The sequence below is a fragment of the Pezoporus wallicus genome, unplaced genomic scaffold (genome assembly GCF_028554395.1).
Source record: "Pezoporus wallicus isolate ANWC-B61680 ecotype Strahan unplaced genomic scaffold, APGP_CSIRO_Pwel_v1 contig_8542, whole genome shotgun sequence".
NCBI classification, from domain to species: Eukaryota; Metazoa; Chordata; class Aves; order Psittaciformes; family Psittacidae; genus Pezoporus; species Pezoporus wallicus.
Genome location: NW_026640148.1, coordinates 2,595,291 through 2,614,439, shown reverse-complemented (window position 1 = coordinate 2,614,439; position 19,149 = coordinate 2,595,291). Strand labels below are relative to the sequence as shown.

At 45.0% G+C, this 19,149-nt stretch overlaps 1 protein-coding gene across 11 annotated transcripts in view; it reads left to right on the top strand.

The window, feature by feature from the left end:
* Nucleotides 1-19,149, top strand: part of TMCC1 (transmembrane and coiled-coil domain family 1) — an 82,463-nt gene that overhangs the window by 46,279 nt on the left and 17,035 nt on the right. The window contains exon 1 of one of the 11 annotated variants that reach the window (XM_057417721.1): nucleotides 3,365-3,980. The exons of 8 other annotated variants lie outside the window; for them this stretch is intronic. In XM_057417721.1, coding sequence (XP_057273704.1) covers nucleotides 3,951-3,980 — 30 coding nt within the window. In that variant the 5' untranslated portion in view covers nucleotides 3,365-3,950. Of the gene's footprint in view, nucleotides 1-3,364; nucleotides 3,981-14,219; nucleotides 14,256-16,721; nucleotides 16,969-19,149 lie in introns of those variants that run through there. 2 more of the 11 variants (XM_057417723.1, XM_057417717.1) reach the window with 2 other exon arrangements.

Below are 19,149 nucleotides of genomic sequence, written 5' to 3'. Positions count from 1 at the left end.
GGGTTGGGGAGCACAGGACTGGTTAGTGAGCCGGGGAAAACTGGGGCAGGGAAGAGACCGAAGGACCAGCTCATCGCCTCGCGTACAGCCTGGGTGCAGGAGCCGTGGAGCTCTGACCAGCCTGGCCTGTGGTGAACCGGTAGTGAAATATATATATATATAGCCTGCATGTGTTACACTTGATTTGTTCAGAGTGTTTTGTAGCATCCAGAGATCACCCCTGAATTCTGGTCACTGTTCATCTAATGGGCAAGTTCTGATACACTTGGATATTTCTCAAGGATCATCCTGCTCATGCCCTGGTCCTTCATGATCGGGTTTCATTGACAGTGTTTGTTTCAAGATATTTAAATGAAATGTAAATATATATATATCTCAAGATATTTAAATGATATGTAGATATATGTAAAGATATGTAAATGATGATCTGGTGGCTGGATTCATTTGCCAGTATGTCCAAAATTGCATACACTGAGGACTTTAAATTGCATTCCAGAGTTGGAAATCACTGAAGTTGGAAGGGGCTTCTGGAGATTGTCTAGTCCAAGCCCAGGACCATGGCCCGGGTTTTGGCTGACTTCAGGGATGGACTCTGGGTAGCTACTGTGGTGTTTTATCATTTGCAGTAGAACATTGCGTGGGTTTGCTGTTGTTGGGGTGGTCTTCTGTGTTTGGGTTTTCTTGTTGGCGGTGTTTTTTTGTGTGTGTTTGTTGGTTGGTTTCTAATGTTGAAAGTGCCCTTTCCCATCTTTCAGGACTTCACAGTGCGCAGCTGCAGCACAGACAGATCGTTGCAGATATTTACTCTCCTTTCAAGACTTAAACTTTCTTTGAAAATTGCAGTTGATTTAATGCTGTAACCCAGGAATCCTGTTGGAGTGAGACCGAGGATTTTGATGGTACCGTGGGTGGTAAGAGCCCTTAGTGCCCTCATAGACTGAAAACGGTTACTGAGATAGCAGGGGAGTAGGAGCAAGTAATCCCAGTGAGACAGCACAGCCCTATATCACTGTTCCTCCAGGAGGCCTGGAGTCAGGAAATACCACTCAGCTCTTCACGCATGGGAAAGAAGGCAGTTTTCTGAAGTTTCTCTAGATAGAAATGAAACGCTGGGAAGATTGGGAAAGACCCAGCTAGACTCTGTGAAACACAAGCAGTTTGCGCAATGTGCAGGGTCTGTGTTACTGTGAAGGCTGCGTTTTATGTATCGCTCTTTTAAAACCATATGTATAGTTTGAAAAAGAAATCTCCCCATGCACCAGCCACTGTCTGTCACTTTGTCAAGCCACGTTTCAGGTTACTGAGCATTACCAGTCTAGAGTTTCTTCTGCTTTCTTCTGAGTAAACCTGATTTCTGGATTAAATAACTTCTCTGTTCCAGGAGGTAATTACCTGAAAGATTAAATAGTTTGCATGTAGTGAGCAGGGCTGATGTCTTGGCAGCCATGGTTGTGTTTCAGCTGGAGGCTCACTGTGAAGTACTATAAACCTTATTTCTGTTAATTTCATTGCTGAAAAATGAACAATTAGATTTATATTGCATTTTATAGAAAGGGCAGTGAATTGCATCAGATACTTTGTTAAGCCATGGAGAAGCAACACTTAATTATTCAAGTGGCTCAGTGGATACTTTGACCAAAACTCTTATCTGCCAATACAGGAGTCGGTTCTATTTTCAACAGGGTGTGACACTCTTCTGCAATTATTCAGCAGAGTTGCTTCTTAGGAGGGTATTTTCATGTGTTACTTATGACTGTCTCCGGGGTGAGGTTTGTATGTGATCTTCTGTGTACGTTCTTTGTTGTGTTACAACAAAGCAGAGCTGTCTTCTGCTGATCAGTGACCATTTTATTTAGAAATGTGTGGAAAGCCTTCAGTCAGGAAGCAGAAAACAACTAGCTACTTTTTATGAAACTTTTATTGCCTCCTTTGAGGTCAGGTTTCTGAATGAGGAGAGTCATTAAGCAGTCAAGAGTTGGTACAAGGAGAAGTACATCACTGCTCGGTTTGTACATGGCTCCATGTCGTGAGATTGGTGCTGAAGGTTGCCCGGCTGCAATACAGGCATAGGGCTTTTGGTGGGATTTGCTGTGTAACTTCAACTACCCTCTTCTAACTGCCAAACAGTCCAGATAAGCTGGGTTAATGGAAAATACTGTGCAGGGCAGTGTTTGGAACTGGGGACAGCACAGGCTGCTTGGAGGGAGCGTGTGTCCTTCAGATGGGGAAGATGCTGCCTTTGCCATTTCGTTTCCAAGCTGTTGATTAAAAGGAACAGAAGTTTAAGACTTTTGTCTATGAGCTAATTCCCATAGAAACAAGTTTTGCTTCAGTGCCAGTTCAAGGCTTGTATGTTTGTTTGTTTGTGTGCTGTTTGTGGCGCTGCTGTGCAGCCGGAAAACCTTTTGGAGGGAGCAGCATGTGCCGAGGTGTTTGTGTGCACATGGAGCTCGAGTGGGGTTTGGGAAGCGCGGTGCCAGTGGGCAGTGGCTGCGGGTGGGAGTAGTTGGCAGGTTGGGAGCTGGGGGCTGAATCCTGGTGGGCCCCCTTGGAACAGCCTGTAACAGAGCAGGCTGCCCCTGGAACAGGATCCTTATAAACTTGCCAGACTGCTGCTATGTAGGTGGTTGTTTACAAACCCAGAGAATATGCTAATGTAGATTATCCCTGTTTGTGACCTGGAAAACTGTGAGGGGAGTACACAGCGTGGTGTCTCTTAGACTTAGCATCACCTCTACTTTACTAAATGAGTGTGGTACAGACAACTGGGCTGATTAGCAATTAACAGAACATACTCCATGTGAAAACATGCCTGGTGAATAAATTAACATCTCTTAAAAATAACTTTATTTTTAAGGATAGATCTGTTATGAATAGATGGTGAACACAGTTGTCTGACTAGAAAGCAGTAAGCTAGGAGGGAAATTCTCTCACTTCTCCTTCCCCAGAAGAATAAACTGTCTCACCACCCAACAGTTGCCCAAAATGTACTTGCTATGCTTACTCAAGGCATAAAATAAAAGCCTCCTCTTGGTGTGTTTTCCCCAGAGGGCTTCTTCACATCCCATATCCTGCCTGGGATCTGTTCTGCCCATCGTGCCTCGTAGATTCCTCTTGGCAGAGGAGGGAAGGAGAAGGGCTCCCTGTCTGCTTCTGGAAGAATCTCTGTCCTGCCAGGGAGGCACAGTTCAGATGCTTTGTATCTTTCAGCCACGTTTCTGATCCGACAGCTTCCTTTGCTCTTCAGGCATCCTGACTGCAATAGTGCACCCCAGAGCTGTGCAGGGGCCAGTGGCCAGGCACTGAGGCTGCTCAGAGCAGGATGCTCCCATGCTGTGTCAGGGCAGGCTTTGAATTTGTATGCAGTTAGTTAGCTCCTGAACTTGTCAGGGGAGCCTGAGCAACCTCCTCTGTCAGGGTACAGAGGAAGAGATTCTGAGGTTCCAGGTTGCCCAGAGCTCTAGAAGAGGTCTGAAGCATGTCATTCAACCAGCAGTCTTCCTGCTGGAAGAAAATGGGATGTGTTTTCCTGTTTGAGACTATGTTGGGCTTTTGTTTGTTTGTTTTAAATAAACTTTAAGATCATTGCCAGCAGATACATTTTGCTTTTTTTGTTTTATTATTCTGCAGAAAACAAGACTCTCACTTCAGTTGTGCTCCTGACGGGGTCAGTGACAAAGTATTTTTAGCAGACTCGGTAACTCTTGTGCAGCGCGTTCATGCCTCGCTTGTTCAGAGCTGCAGTTGCTTTCTCAACCATGCGTTCGGGGCTTCTGCCAAGACGCCCAGGGTACTGCTGCTTCGTATTACAAGGTCCTGCTTTGTCAGGGCAGAACTCAGCCTGGCAGGGCTGGGGCTGGTCTCTGCTAACATAACTCCGTGGTACGGCATGTCCGGCCGGCAGCGGGGTGCGGGGTGAGACCGTGCGCTTCCCTCGCCGCGCACCCAGCATGGAGGGCTCGCTGCCTGCCTCCCAAACCGTACGTCTCGGGCTTTCTCCTTTCTCGGTGTTAGGGTTGTGTGTGCGGCCGCTTTGCTCTGCAGGGACCTGGGTCCCCAGCGGATGCCCAGGCTCAGCACTTGTGTTTGCTGCTGGAGTTTGCTTTTTAAAAATCAGCCTGCAAGCTGCTGCCTATTGCAGTGCCAGAGGGTTGAATTCAAGCGTCTTCTCTCTGTCCTCTCATGAGACTGACTTAGACTTCTTTCCTCTGCTGTTGCTCTGTAGTAAGCGATGTTTGTGGCCCCGCTTGGGCTCAGTATTAAACCAGGGAAAGCTGCTTGCACTGCTGAGGTGCTGTTTGTCTTTAAAGTGTTTGATCTGTTCCTGCTGTGGGGGTAGAGATTTTGGGTTGAGAGATTCTCCATGCATGCAGAGAATCTGTGGTTTGAATGTTTTAGTGATTAGAAAAGATTCTAATACCAGAACTCCATGACTTTTGGGCTTACAGTTAGGGCTTCTCCAGTTTTGGTAAGTGATTCCTGCCAGGGAGCTTTGAGATCAGGCTTCCTCCTGATAGTCCTCCACAAAGTGTTCTGGAATTTGTCCCAAACGACACAGAACCTGGACAAGTTGTCAGAAGGTGCCTTGTACATATGGGGTGAGCAGTGGAGGAAACCTGGCTGAGATCAACTTTCAGTAATGTTTAGAATCTCTTTAGCATTTAATGGTTGTGTTTATTGGACACTAAGGCAGTTCTAGGGAACTTCCTCTTCTTAAGAGAGAAACGTGCTTGGTCTTGAAAGCCTGCGTGCATATCCCAGTTTCACTATCGTATTTGGTTGGCTTTAAAATTGGGTGCTTCGTGAATAAAATAGCAGTGAACCGCACAGCAGTTCCCGTCCTTCCATCTAAAGGAAATTCCATCAGTCCTGGCATTGCTGGAGGCATTAGCACTGTTTTCTCTCCCCGTTGGCGCTGCGGTGCTGTGCTCAGCGATCCTCCTGCCCCTGCCCACCCTGGCTGATGCGGGCGGTGCTGGAAGCAGGATCTCCTTGGCTGTGGGGTCTGTGGGTCTTGGGGCGCGGGACCGGCCCCCAGGGTCACAGCAGGTCAGCCCGGAGCACGGCTCCCGGGAGCAGCCGCAAGCAGCGCTTGCGGGGACGAGAGCTGGAGAATGCCCCACTGTGCCGGGCCGCATGCGTTCATTCCCGGGGGACAGAGCTGCATTGTTGGGACAAAGAAACGTGAAAATACTGAAAGCATTCAAACTCTTTTCTTTTCATTCGGGGAGCCTTTTTGTTTTGTGGAGCTCTGCTGGGCGGCCAGAGCAGCATGTAGAGCCACTGACAGAATTGAGAGGTGAGCTGAGAGTAGAAAGGAAACCCTGGCTTGGGTGGGTTTTGCTTTTATGCAGCTTACAAGGAAGGGGTTTATATTTTCAGATGAGAGATTACCAAAGCAAGGCTGAGATGCCTGGAGAACTAGTGCAAAAGATAAGTGATGACTGGACTATTTAAAAGGAGAATATATTTTAAGTCACTCTGTTTTCAGCTTTTTCTGTGGTATGTACTCCATTTCAATGACTAATACTTTGAGTTTTAACAGTTCAGGTTTCATGTGTCATCTGCATAGCACCAAGTATGTGGGTCTTCAGTACCTTGCCAACAAAGCCAGGAAAGATCAGGTTTTCTGTTATTCATATTCCTATAGTTTAAGGAAATGTGGTTTAAAGGGAAGAACTTCTATAGTGGGAAAGAGATGGTCTGTGTGGTCTTTTATACGCTGTCAATGGAAAAAAATAGCACAGTGCTGTGTACTTTAAAAGAACCAAACAAAAACGTTTTTATAGGTCATCTGCAAGGAAGAATTATGTATTTGCTGTTGAAAACAACTTTGAGTTGCGGGTTTTCTTTTTTTGTAAAACACAACAATGGGTGTTTGGGGGTTTTGGGGCTGTTCTTTTCCTGTGGTTTTCGTTTTGTTGGTTTGTTTGTTTGTTTGTTTAAATACTGTTTTGACATTCTGCTTTCACCAAGGCCACCGCGAGGTACCAGCCCAGGACAGTGACTTGACTTACTGTTCAGGATGCTTTGTTATTGCTCTTCAGGAAGGCGCAGCCTCCTCACATCAACCAAGCTATTAAATTTGCAGGATGTTATCAATTGGAGTCTTCTTTGTTACCAGTAACTCAGAGAAGGTGGCTGTTAACATGGCCAGGGCAAACAGTGGTTCATTTGTTTACAGAACTAGGGTCATATTCTGAACAATTTGATTGCTGGTCAGAGTTCCCTGAACTGTGAAAGGACAGATGTCGAAACAACACATTTGTGGGTGTCCAAATGCACAAAGCAGCACCCCAGGAGCCAGTTCTGCAATGGGTGCAAAGTGGGAGACAAACCAATGGAAAAAGGTCAGAGCCAGGAGCATCTTCCTGAGCAGTCTGTAGTATTAAAAGATTTTTTTAATCAAATTACTTTAAGAGAAATGCAGAAGCAAATGCTTCCTGCTTTATCAAGAACTCGATTCCAAAGACAACATCAATTTAGCCATTTCTTCACCATCAATAATGCATCAGTTTGGATTTAAGGTCACATATGCTACAACCCATAGACTAGTATTTGGAAAGGAATGGGATGCTAATTTGGGAAAGATTGATGGAGAAGACAAATATAACCTGACAATACTCAAACACGGATGCTAGTTTCTGCAACAGCCAACTGCCTCTTGAGGCTGTGGGGAGGGACAGAATTTCCTGCTGGCAGTGGGTTGAGCTTGAACACATCTTGATTTTATCATTATACAGCTCTGCCGACATACGATGGTTTGATATGATGTAATTTCTGAAGCTTCTGGATAGGATCACGGTGAGCAAAGGTTATCAGAGCTCGTGACTTTTGGATTGATCAGTCAGTGAAGTCACTCAGGATGTTTTTTGCCGGCCACTGACTTCGCCAGCCTCCTGTGCATGGTGCACGCAGTGTGCACACAGAGATGGGATAGTTGTTTTGTTCAGTGCTTGCTCTGAAACCTGCAAGAGCAACAGTATTTTCTTTTGTCTGAAGTCATCCTCGTAATCAGTGGCCCTCTTCATAGTTTGCATCCATGTCTTGGGTTTGTGTTCTAGAACGTATTCACATCTTATTTATGGCTCAGGGGGAATCTGCTTTCCTCCACACCCAATCTGTTGTGACATTATTAGTTCTAGCTGTGTTAGCTTACTTCAGAAATCATATTATGCAAATCTGATGGATGGGCTTGCTGAATTATGCGTGCTGCTATCAGCAAGTTTCATCAGCTTTTCTGGGTTTAGGATTTTTGTAGAAGTTTGGTCAGTTTCAAATACAGCTTAAAATTTTCAGTTACGCTGCGACTTTCCTTTCATCAGAAGAGCATTCAGGAGCAAAGAGAAAGAAAAACATACTGCTTTCCAGAGGAAGTATATCTGTAAATGACAGTGGACATGAAGCTCCTTTAGTAATCAAGAAGCATGTTCTGAAATTACCTTTCACTTTTGAGCTGAGAGCAGAGCTATCAAATTCAATGTATCCAAGCCATTTTAATGAATGTAAGACTTCAGGTGTATTACCGAGTTCACAAATTAGCCTGTGTCAGCTAGGCTGTAGTAACCCATCGTGTCCTGTGCCATTGCACACCCTAAGCTTGTTGCAAGGTAGGAACAAAATCTTGAATCTCTATCTACAGACTTTAGGTTCAGGCCAATGCAGCTGCCTCGCAGTGGCCAAAAGAACTCACATCTTCAGATACTGTGATTGGCACACAGCAGCTCAGTGTGTCAGTGGTCTTTGGGGACGCTTTAAGGAAGTTCAGTCACTGAGTGGCACTAACCAAACCACCAAGACAGTTGCTGAAGGGTGAGAAGATGCTTTTTGGGTTTTGGTTTGTTTTTTTGTTTGTTGTTTTTTGTGGTTTTGGTGTTTTTTTTTCCTTCTACTTATGTTTTAATAAGAAAAAAAAGTGAGAGGGTAGAGTTTGGTAGTTCAAAAATTTTTAATAGTGTGATAACCAGAAATAATCAATTTGATACATAGATAATCCAATAAAACTGAAAGCTGGTGAGTGAAATTTTGTTTGGTAGAAATAAAAGCGATTTCAGCTACAGCTGCTTGCCCTTACCTTATTGGTGAAAACAGTGTCAACAATGAAAGAAATGAGTTTTTGGGGGTAGGCGTATTCTGTATCAGTTAAACTTACATAGGACGCTAATGGTGTTTGTGACAGCAGTGTTGAGAAATGACACACCAAGCCTAGTTGGAAAATCTCATTTCATCACTGTGCAGTTTTATGTTGCAGCTTTATTGGTAAACTTAATCCTTTGTGCAGACTGGGCAATGTGCCTTGATTGGGCTTTCTGCTGAGCCAGAGCAATGGTGCAGAGCATGCTAGAAGCCTTTAGTATTTTACCATGTCAGGAAGAAGGGAGATAGTTTTATATGTGGAGATTTCTGACAGGTTAACTAATTAATTGCTTATTTAAAAAAAAAATAATTACTGAAACATCCTGGATTGTTTTTCCTGTACCTGGAAAAAAGGACAGGAATGGAGCCTGTGGACAGGTGATCTTCCTCCCTTCCCAAGGAGTGCCCAGGGCTGCCTCACACCGCCTGTATGTGGAGCGCTGCAGCCCCGGGCCGGTCCATGGCCACTGACCCATGCCAGGGCCCAAGCACAAGCGAGTTGGCACAGCTACAGTCTACCGTCCCCGGGAGGGATCAGCCACATGCGGCACGGTGCCAGGGCTACCCCGGCTCCCAGCAGCTCCTCCTGCCCTGGCTGTTCGTGAGCCTCCTCAGACTGGGCAGCGTGACACGGGGGTGCCTTGGGAAGTGATGTGAGGGACTGTGAGCATGAGACCGGCAGTGTCAGAGGGCTGACCCGGGCAGTGGCTGGCCAGGGCAGACCTTGGCCAGTGTGACTCCTGATCTCCAGATGTTTCTCTTGGAGGAACTGCTTGGCCTCCTCAGGAATGCAACAGCCAGCGTGTAAGTGTAGGCCAGAGGGAACACAGAGCCTGTAGCTAGGCAGGATTGAGCTCCACTGCAGCACAGATACACCAGGAGGGATGGACAATTGATTCCTCATGAGGAAGAAGAAAGTGAGTTACCCCCTTCTGTTCCAGACCAGAAAATTTCTGACTTGATCTTCTGCCACCAAGCTAGAATTTTCTTCTTCACTCTGCTTTAGTGGGATATAATACAGTTTTGCATGTGCTTTGGATGGAAGTCCTTAAAGTTCCGTTTTGCATTTGGAAGTGGAGCTTAATCAGTGCTAAAAAATCAGTGTAAAGTGAGGTTTTAGATAAACACATGAATAGCTGTAGGAGTAGCCAAGCTCAGCAAATACTTTCTGAAGTTTCTCCTCACTAGGTTATAAATACTGAGAAGTCATTTTCTAAATAGACATTGTTTTAACCATGTATGCAGATCTGGTTTGGTAGCAGTTTGGCAGGCAGCACCCAGAGTTCTCATCACTGCTGTGGGAAAGTCCCTGTGATGCAGCAGTAACGGGGAGGGTGCCTTCGGAGAAGGGACCTGCAGGACCTCTCCAGGCCTGTTCACAGCAGGTTCCCTCTCCAGCCTAGGTCCTGGAGCCATATGCTGGCTAATAACACTGGGCTGTGGTTGGATACCTGATGGCACTTCATTCTCAGTGCATCCTCAGGACCTTCCTGGCCTCTCCCTTGACGTTCAGGGTGTTGGCATCATTTGTGCTAAACTGGTTACAAACAGCACCATCAGTACAGCTGCACTTCAGGGCTACAGGATACAACAGCTAGGGACTGGTCTTTCTCTCATTATTAAAGTACTTGTAGAAACATTTTGAATACTTCTGGAAATGTGTGTGGGGAAAGGAAGGACTGGTTTTCTTACAGGGGTTAAAAGTAGGGAAGCAAACTGTGACCAGGGAACACAAGTCCTATGGAGAGCATCCTTGGAATGAAATCTGAAAAAAGACAAATACAGTCAATCCTGACTTTATCCCAGTAGCTAGGTACAGAGGAGGGAACTCCAGTTCTGTGCAGTGACTTTGAAGTCTAGGAGCTTAAATTAGAAGGCAAATGTTAAATAATGCATTAGCTTAAAGTGCTTCTGATCAAAATGGTACTTTATACTGTTAGATTATTGCGGCATTTATAATCACACAGGGGTTTGTAATTTGTATATGCCAGCAAGGAGGTGGATTTAGCCCTTGTCCCTGGCAGTAAGCATGGGAACAGGCTGTTGGCTTTCAGTTTTGGGGCTAATATGGATCAAGCCCAGGTACCTGTGAGTAGGGAATGCAGCTGTGCAGAAACTTCCTAATCACCATGTAATAAACCAGAAAGCCGTAGTCAAGATGCCTCCTAGCACTGAGGTTACTGGTTCAGGAGTAGTGTTCGATTAGTAACTCTTCACTGGCTAAATAAAGTTTTAGTCAATAAAGGCAAATCTTGTGGCTTTGAATTTTCAGTAATCTGTCTGCGTTTTAAGGCTACCTTAAGGTAGCAGTTGTTTAACTTTTCCATCTGTTTCCTTAAGCAAAATGTTGTAAGTTAATTAACTGTGTAGATACTCTGACATCCTGTTAGTATTGCACTGGTGAATTTAGAGAATTTAAATCTCACTACTAAATGTTGCCTTTTCTAGGAGTTCTGTGGAAATTTAGTGATTTATCTGTAACGAATTTCTGTATCTGGACAAAACTTAGCCGTGAACATCCAGTTCTTTGAGAGCTCTTAAATATTTAATATCACATATTGCAGAAATACAAATATCCAACTAAGTATTTAAATAAGATTATTTTGAAACTCCATTAGTTCTTCCCACTACTTGCCAAAGTCTGATTTCATGGTTCTCCATCTGCCTGGAGGTAGTCAAAGACATCAAGTCAATACCTCCTCCCAAGAGAGAGATGTCCTTGTCCTCTTCAACCTTATGAGCCTGGAGTGCTCATAAGGTTGTCAGCAGCTGCAAAATGTCACAAAACCTGTGGGAATGGCTCATCAGATGGTGTTTTCAGCATTGTCAGTAGTTGGCTTTCCAAGATCTTTAGCTGAAGGCTTAGTACTTTACCAGCTGTGAAGAAAAATAGTAGGTAATACGGCCTGTTTTAAAACTTCACTGCAAACTATAATTGTGTTATATCATTTCATACCAAAGATATCTTTGATTTGCCTGACAAATAAGATTTTGAGGTCAGTGGTTTTGAAGAGGGACCCTCCTTGCCCTGAAAGCCCCAGCAGCAGCTTTTAAAAAAGTTAGAAAGGTTTAGTTTCCTGAGAGGGAATCCCTGTTTGTGGGACCAGAAGTTTTGTTGAACACAACAAATGAGGTCCCTTTCTTTCCTATTTTTCTTTCCTTTTCCTTACCTTATTAAACTGGTATTTTCCATGTTGCTAAGTACAAGGAAAGTTGTACTCAAAGCTGGGACCCACAAAGAAGCAGTGATGCAGCCCTAGTCAACAATGGCCATCGTAGAGGCTGTGAGACGGGGAAATATCACTGTTCCTCATTGTGTCATGCAGCACTTCCCAAACTGAGGGGAAACGTTTTCAGATGAGTCGTGCCTGTTACAGCTCCAGCATCGAGGATCCCATTTAGCCTGACTTAGAAAAAGCTGCAGAAGTGAACTGCTCTTCAGGAGGGAGCTGATGGAAAGGGAGGAGGATGACAAATCTTGTTGATGGATTCAAGTGCTGTACCAGGAATAAGGTTTGCAGTGTTAGTAAGAGGTTTCTGCAGATCCATGTTTCTAGGGAGTCCATGGTTTGCTTAAGGAGTTAAATTAAAATGTTTGAGCATCTTCCTGCCTGCTGTCTGTCCGAAGAGAGTCCTTTGGAGCTGATGTGAGCATTAAGTACATGTAAAGCAGGTGGTTTGTTCTTTATAAACCCACTTATTTTGGCTTTATCTAGGGGGGGATTTCCTAGTTTAGAAGAAAGCTGAGCCTGTTACTTTTCAAGCAGATCAAGAGAATTATGAATTCTTTGGGCTTTAGGAAGAATGTTTTCTTTCTGAAGTCCCCAGAATGAGTTGACTGCTGTTGAGCATGCAGTCCCAGCTGAACTCTGGTGGTTTTAGTCCGTGGGCTCCATGTTTAGCTGCTGACGCATAGCTCTGTAGCTGAACTGGCAGAAAACCCACTAGATAATATAGATTACTAATTTGAAAATTATGACAGCTTTTGTAATGATGTTGCTATTTTACAGTTGCCAAGTGGGTAATAGTAATGTATGCACTGTACAGTCCACGTGTATTCTGAGAGATATTCATATTACATTTAGTTTGGTTATGCAAAAGTATTTATAATGTACAACCACAGGTATAGTCAGGCACAAAAAGCACATGATGAAGGAATTGACTGAAGTTAAAAAGCTGTCACTGCTGTGAGTATTGAGTGTTACGAAAACAAAAAGCTAAATACATATCCATGCAATAGCTGGATAGAATACTTATTTAAAAAGTGTTGGCTGCCAGGCAAGTCCTCCTCTCTTAAGGTTTAAATAAACAATTGTTCCTTTGCTTCTCCCCTTCTTTCCTTCTCCTCATATATATATACCTCCTTCTCCTCTTCCTCCTTCATAGAATCATGGAACAGTTTGGGTTGGAAAGGACATTAAGATCATCCAATTCCAGCCCCCCTGCCATGTGCAGGGACTCCACAGTAGACCAGGTTGTTCCAAGGCTCTGCCCAGCTTGGTCTTGAACGCTGCCTGTGTGCACACTTCCATTCCTTCGTTACTCTGCCTGTATACACATGTACATGCAACCCTGCTTTCTGTTTGCTCATCTCCTTCCAACCCTGCCTGTCTGGTCACTAGTGCATACACTGGAACTCGCTGTGCATGGGGCAGTTGTGTGTGGCATTTCCCCATGGGCTGTGCTTCCTCTCGTGGCCAGCTTTCCACCTTCAGCTGCATTGGCTCCTTTACCCTGTGCAGCTCTGCATTCCGCTTTCCTTAGGTGGGAGGACTGAAGCTGCAACATCATATGTAAATGTCTGATCAGTGCTTAACAGATTCTATATTTGAAGTATTAGTGTTGAAGCTATTGAGAGTGACACAGTGACAGAAGCAGGTTCCTCAGATGGCTTTTTATCATTAACATGGGGGATTTGTGAGCTGTATGCCTACTATGGGCCTCCTTTGAGGACAGTCGGGTAGAAATTTTTTCCTGATGTAACTAACTTAAAGTTGTCCTTCTTTATAACTACACTTGGAAGTGTGAAACATTTCCAGATGTGTAAAGAGACAGAAGGTGTATTGCAGAAACCCTTGTGTACCTGGAAGTCATGAGCTTGCCTTGGTCTAACTCCATTTTCAGTAAGACTTGTCTTACACATGCAGTTTTGCTTGAGTGAGTTTGCCCTGCATTTGTCCCTGTATAGGGAGCTGAAGGAGCCCATCACTGGTGAGGACCCTCCAGCCTGGTCTGACATCTGTGATTGGTTGTGTCAGTGCTTGATGCAGAAGAGACTAAGATGTGCAGTGTGACACGTCTGAGGTCACCTTTTCTCTACAGCCCAAGCACCACTTTGGGGAACAGCACAGTGAAGGCAGCATCACAACTCAGTTCTTGACTCTTCCACCAGTTTCTCACTCTCTGGCTTCTTATTTCACATTCCTTAATACTTGGCAGCATTCCTGTTTCCCCAAATGTCTGGATCTAGCCCCTGTTGTATTTTTTCCCAAAATGTTTTGGTTTTAAGGGGTTTTAGAAAGAGTTCTCATCATGTTACAGTGGTCATGTGAGCATCTAATCTCCATAAGTTTTTAAGCTGCATTAGAGCTCATTTGCTTCCTCCACCACCCCTTCTCTCTCCAGCTTTACCAAGTAACTTCAGGACAGAAATGCTGTAGAATGCAGACGGGTGATGGTCACTGCATTGTGGTGGGGCCTGCAGGTGCGCTAGGGTGCTCAGTGCCCTTCTTGGAGCTCTCTTGGTTTATGAGGCTTTTTCTGCTCTCGGCTGGACACCAGGAACTGTCGTTGTCCCCCACAACTGAGGATTGGTCCCATCATGTGGTCCTGCTGCAGCGGCCACTGTCTCCTGCGCAAGGCCAGCTCCACCGGACCACTGCAGTGGTGACCTGCCAGAGTTGTTTGAGTTCTCTTTTCACAGAGGAGTAACTGTCAGTGCTCATTTTTAGGATGTTTCTATTGCTTCCTGGGTATAGAAGCCTGCTTGTAGCAGCACCAAGCATCAGCATGCTGTTGCTGCCCTTGAGGGAGGTAACAGAACGCACTGAAGAAAACGCGCATTCCTCTTCGCTGAGGGGTGAGACTGGTTTCTCTTGATGGAGGTAGTACTCAGCCTGGTAGGTTGGTTTTGGTTTTATTGCTCTGTAAATCTCATGAAGACTCTATGATTATATGAAGGAGACTAATGAGCATATTTTCATGTATTTTCATAGATCTGTTTGTTGCTTTATACAGTGAAATGATCTATCTGAATAGTAGTGAAATTCCTGTGAGTCAAGCTGGGTTGAACCCAACATAAACTGCTTCCCAAAGGTGGCTAATGATGTTCTTTTCTGCAACAGAAATTTCACCTCCCTTCCCTCGCACCTCTTTTAGGTTGGATCTGCTATCATCAATAGAAATCTCATGGTTTCGCAGTATACTCGCCTGGCCTTGGTCAGTGAGGAATATCAACATTCCTTTTCAAAAGCCTTCTTTACCATAGCTCCACTAGGCTGAATGTTGTCTGCCTCTTGCTAGAGAAGTGCTCCATGACCAAAGAATCCCAATATCTAATATACCCATGAGGTAGTAACTTTTTTAGAAATCCTCTTACCATTTAACCCTGAGAATCGCCACAGAGAATTTTTAATGAAAATCTCAGTTGAATTAGATTTGCTGTGATTTCTAGGTCTTGCATTCATTTTCATGGCACTGCATTGAAGTATCAAATATATGGTGATATGGTCAGTTGTGTAGTTTTCATTTCCATTCCTGTTCTGTGCACGTTTCTGCTCAGTTACTGCCGCTGTGTGTCCTGGGATCTCTCCCTAGCCACAGACCTGCTGAACAGGGAATGGCTCTGAGCAGCTGACGTTGTACAGGGTGTCAGGGAACACAGCTCTGCTGGTTCTTGTTGCTGCATGTTCATGCTGAGCAAAACATCCGTGAACTCCAGTGCAGAACCCAGATCTGTACTGGAGCAGTGCAGTACGTTCCGCTTTGGTGGCTGCATGCAACCCAGTTGCGGGATTGCACCACATGCTGGTTTGATTGCTACCCTCCTTTTTTCCTGTTCCTTCATCCTTTGCCCTTTGTATCCTATTCTCTAGCACTGCAGAAATGCCCACAAAAATGCTTTTGTGGATGTATCCTTTAATATGTCCCTACCGAGATGGCTTGTCAGACGTTGCTGCTTGTTCTATGTAGTATTTTCATTCTCAATTCCTATTCTAAATGCCCCTTACAATATACTTTATTATAATGCTTTTCCAGAAATGCCTTCTAACATACTAGGTTAATTTAAGGCAATGGGGTTTTTAGCTTTTTTTCCTCTATCTATGGCTCCTACAGAACACATTTTCAGGTTTTAATTCCTCCTTTTCTCTCTTTTTTTGTTTTCTAATGACAACTGAATTTTGCTCTTAGGAATCTTTTCTTCCACATTGCCCATGCTTTGAGTCCATAAGGGGTTTTCTCGCATTATGTATATTTTCTGAATTAACATTTCAGTGCACAGGCTCTTCACGTTGCCTGTGCATTACTGTGAGTTAAGAAAATGATCTAAAAAAAAAAATCAAACCAAAACAACCCAACCTTACCAAAGCCAAGCACTGCAATGTCTGATAGAGCCTCTGACAGATATTTGAGCCCATCTGGCTCAAACAGATAGGCAAAAAGGAGAGATACGTCCTTGAATCCTGCTGGCTGCAGCCAGGCTGCATGGCTAACACCGCAGGAGGCCTCTGAATGGCCACTTCCAGTCTGTGGATTTGGCAGTTCCTGGTATTTAGCCTTGGGAGCACCTTGCACACTCTGAGTTAATGGTTCTGAAGACGTCAAACTTCGATCTTGACTTTGTGATCGTCTGCCTCTGTCCTAGGTGAGTAATGATATTTGCTGCAAACAGGAACTATCAGTGAGACAGGGAAAAAGCAAGGGGAGAAGCAGCCATGAGGTGAGGGTCGCTTTTTAAAGACGTGTCTGAAGGGTTAGGGTTTGATGGCATAAGGTGCTGTGGGTCAGAGCTGTCGCAAACAGGGTGAGGAACCTTTGCTTTACATCTTCTAAATAAGACGGTACAACACCTTTCCTTTGACGGGGAGGTCGAGGGCATTGGTTAAGAGGCAGTGAGAGTTCTTCGTGCATCAGTGACAGCTGTGGTTAAAATGCTGCCGCTGGCTCTGTACTTGAGTCCTTCTGTGACAATTACTTCCTAATTAGAGTTTCAGCCTTTCAGGAGATCGCATTAATTTTCTGAAGTTTGATTTCGCCATTATCAAATAGCAGTGTTTCAGCGGTGCTATAAATAGGGCATACCTCTATTTGTGGGTGGACTTCTCTCCTGCTGGGCCTCTTTGAATCTCCATTTTTCATTCTGCTTGAATCTTGCCACCAGGTCGTTGTTTCGTGTATGCTGAGGAATGTGTGTGTGGCCTTGATGCAGTCAGTTTGCTCCCGATGGGGCTGTCTGTTCCCTGTGCAGTCTTTTTGGCTCAAAGGCACACTTTTATAAATAGTGCCATGCGTTGAACACGGGTGGGAAGCCAAAGCCCTGTAGCTTTAAATCTGTCAGCCCTGGCCCTTCTGTGCCTCTGAAGGAGATGCTGGCAGCTGAGGGAGCGGGCGCGGGCTGGCTGTGGGTGTGCTCCAGCAGCACCGGAGCCCTGCACACGATGCTGGGCTGGGCAGAGCCACCGTGGTGGCTCAGCAAGGGCCCGGAGCCCGCTGGGGCCGGTGGCGGATGGGGCCAGGCTGGCAGCTCAAGCAGCACCAGGCACCGGGGTGATGCTTATGTGGTGCTGCTGTGCCTGCCTGTGCTGCGAGAGGGACTTGTGTGAGCCCGCAAAGGTGAGAAGATGGGGGAGCACCACTGGAACAGCATTAGTTGTCTTATTGGGCTGTTTTATTTAAATCCCCAGTAGAAGTTGACCTTCTGTGGCATCAGCCATGGAAATGCTGTTTTTCCCTCCAGGCACTGCTGTGGAGTCTCTGTGGTGGGTTTTTTACATACCTTTTCTTCGTTTCGGAACCTGGGAAGTCTGAAAACAGCTCCTGCCTGAGTGAGTGTTGCAATCTATAAGCAAGATCTAACGTGGTGCTGCTTATTGGGGCTTTCTGTTTTGGTTGTTTCGGGATTTGGCTTGTGTGATATAATGAATGATGGAAGAAGGGGCTAGGAATCACAGCCCCATCTCGGAGGTGTTTGGATCGGTGGCTTTTCAAATGTGACTTCTTGGTTTGCTGCTTTAGCTGTGCAAAATGTATTTTCGGGAAGTAGTAAACAAACTGCAGAATCATATTTTTCCTCCAGGTAAAAATAGAGTAAGTGCGTACTGCTTCCCGTGGAGTCAGTGACCTTCAGAAATGAATAAGTACTTTGCTTTGCTTTAGCTGTGTAGCTTGGCATTGCCCTTTCACAGCCTGAATTAACAGTAAGCTGTATTTTCCCCCCACATTTGTTAAATATTGAAGAGAGACAGTAAGGGCTTTGACACTCTGCTCTCCAATGCAAAACAGAAGATACTTCTCTGCGAGCTGCTGCAGTTAGCTGTCCAGTGCATTGTGGCTCTGGTGTTTGAAGAAGCAAGAAATACAGGATCCAGACTTCTTTTTGCCATTTGCCTTTGCTTTAGATGAATGTTTGCCTGGGGTTTTTTTATCATCTGCAGGAAATGTGGCTGAGAAGTTGCATTCTGTTAATGTTGTGTTTGAAGCATGTGTGTCTAAACACATTTATTTAATAGACTCCTTATTTTCCTTTGGGAAGATCCAGGTCTCCCATGCTGGGACATGTACTTTTTCTCACTGCATTTATTGGTCTTCACAACAAAAGTGACACATAGGTAGCTTTTGGGAATGGCTCTGTTGGAAATGCAGAGTTGAAGCAGTGCAGGGCGCTGGGGTAGGGCCCCCAGAGCAGAGGCTTTGTTGACATTCCACATTCCAGGCTGATGGATCTGTATATTGGCATCTCAGCATGTGTAACATCAGGCTAATACATCACCTCTTGAGAGCTGGGGAGGGAGGCACTGAGCGCAGGACACCCTGTTCTGTGCTCTCCAGACCAGATATGGACCTGAGCAACTTTTCACCCTGTGGTGTGGAGATGCTGCTGCAGTAGGGTTTGTTTCTAGATGGAGCTCTGGATGAGGCTTCTTGTTTTTTACAAGAGTACTGAAAGCAACATCGTGATTTCAGTATTTGGTTAATTCTGTGGATTTCTGGACAAGTGCCCTGTGGCCTTGCTTTGCCAGGTGCTTGGCATTCCTTGAACACATCCTTCCCTCTGATGCCTCATTGCTTAGTGTTTTCTTCTTAGGTTTCTGAAAGCTGCATGTCTGCAGCCCTGGGAGTGTGCATGTTCTTGTGCTGTAGGACTGCCCTTTGCCTACATTGCCTCTCCTTGCCCTTGACAAGCTTCATTTGCCACTTAGAGCAATCTTACAGATTTATCTGCTGCTAATGTTGGAGCATCTACAGCACTGAAAGCTAAACCACATGCTACCTTTGAACAGGAAAGGAACCTCTAAAGCCTGTTCTGTTGTGTAACTTTCTGGGAAGCAGCATGTTAGCTGGTGTGCTATGTGTATGTTACAGTAGAAGGGCTTTAAATAAGAGAACAATATGTCAAGAAAGGCTATACAGGAATGACAACCTGTGTTCACAGGAAAAATGAATCTGCTGGTTTGAAATACTTACATCTTATGTATAAACTGTTGACTGGATGAACTGCTTCCAGGATGAATTTTGGTTACAGGCAGGCTGTGTGTTGTACCTTCAGCTAAAAATAAATAAAGAGAAGTAAATGTCGAAGTGCAGTTGCTGTGCTCAGGTATAGGAGTCCTTTGGACTAAATATTTGGGGATGACTTGCATATTCAGTAGAGAAACCTCCCCTGAAAAAGGGGCAGCAATCCTTGCTCTGCCGTGAAGATGTTCTGTACAGTGATCACGCAGACATCTGTTCTCCCAGACTCCAGACCCAGTTTGCTCCGTTCCTTTGCAAGTCAAATTTAACTTGCAGTCTGAA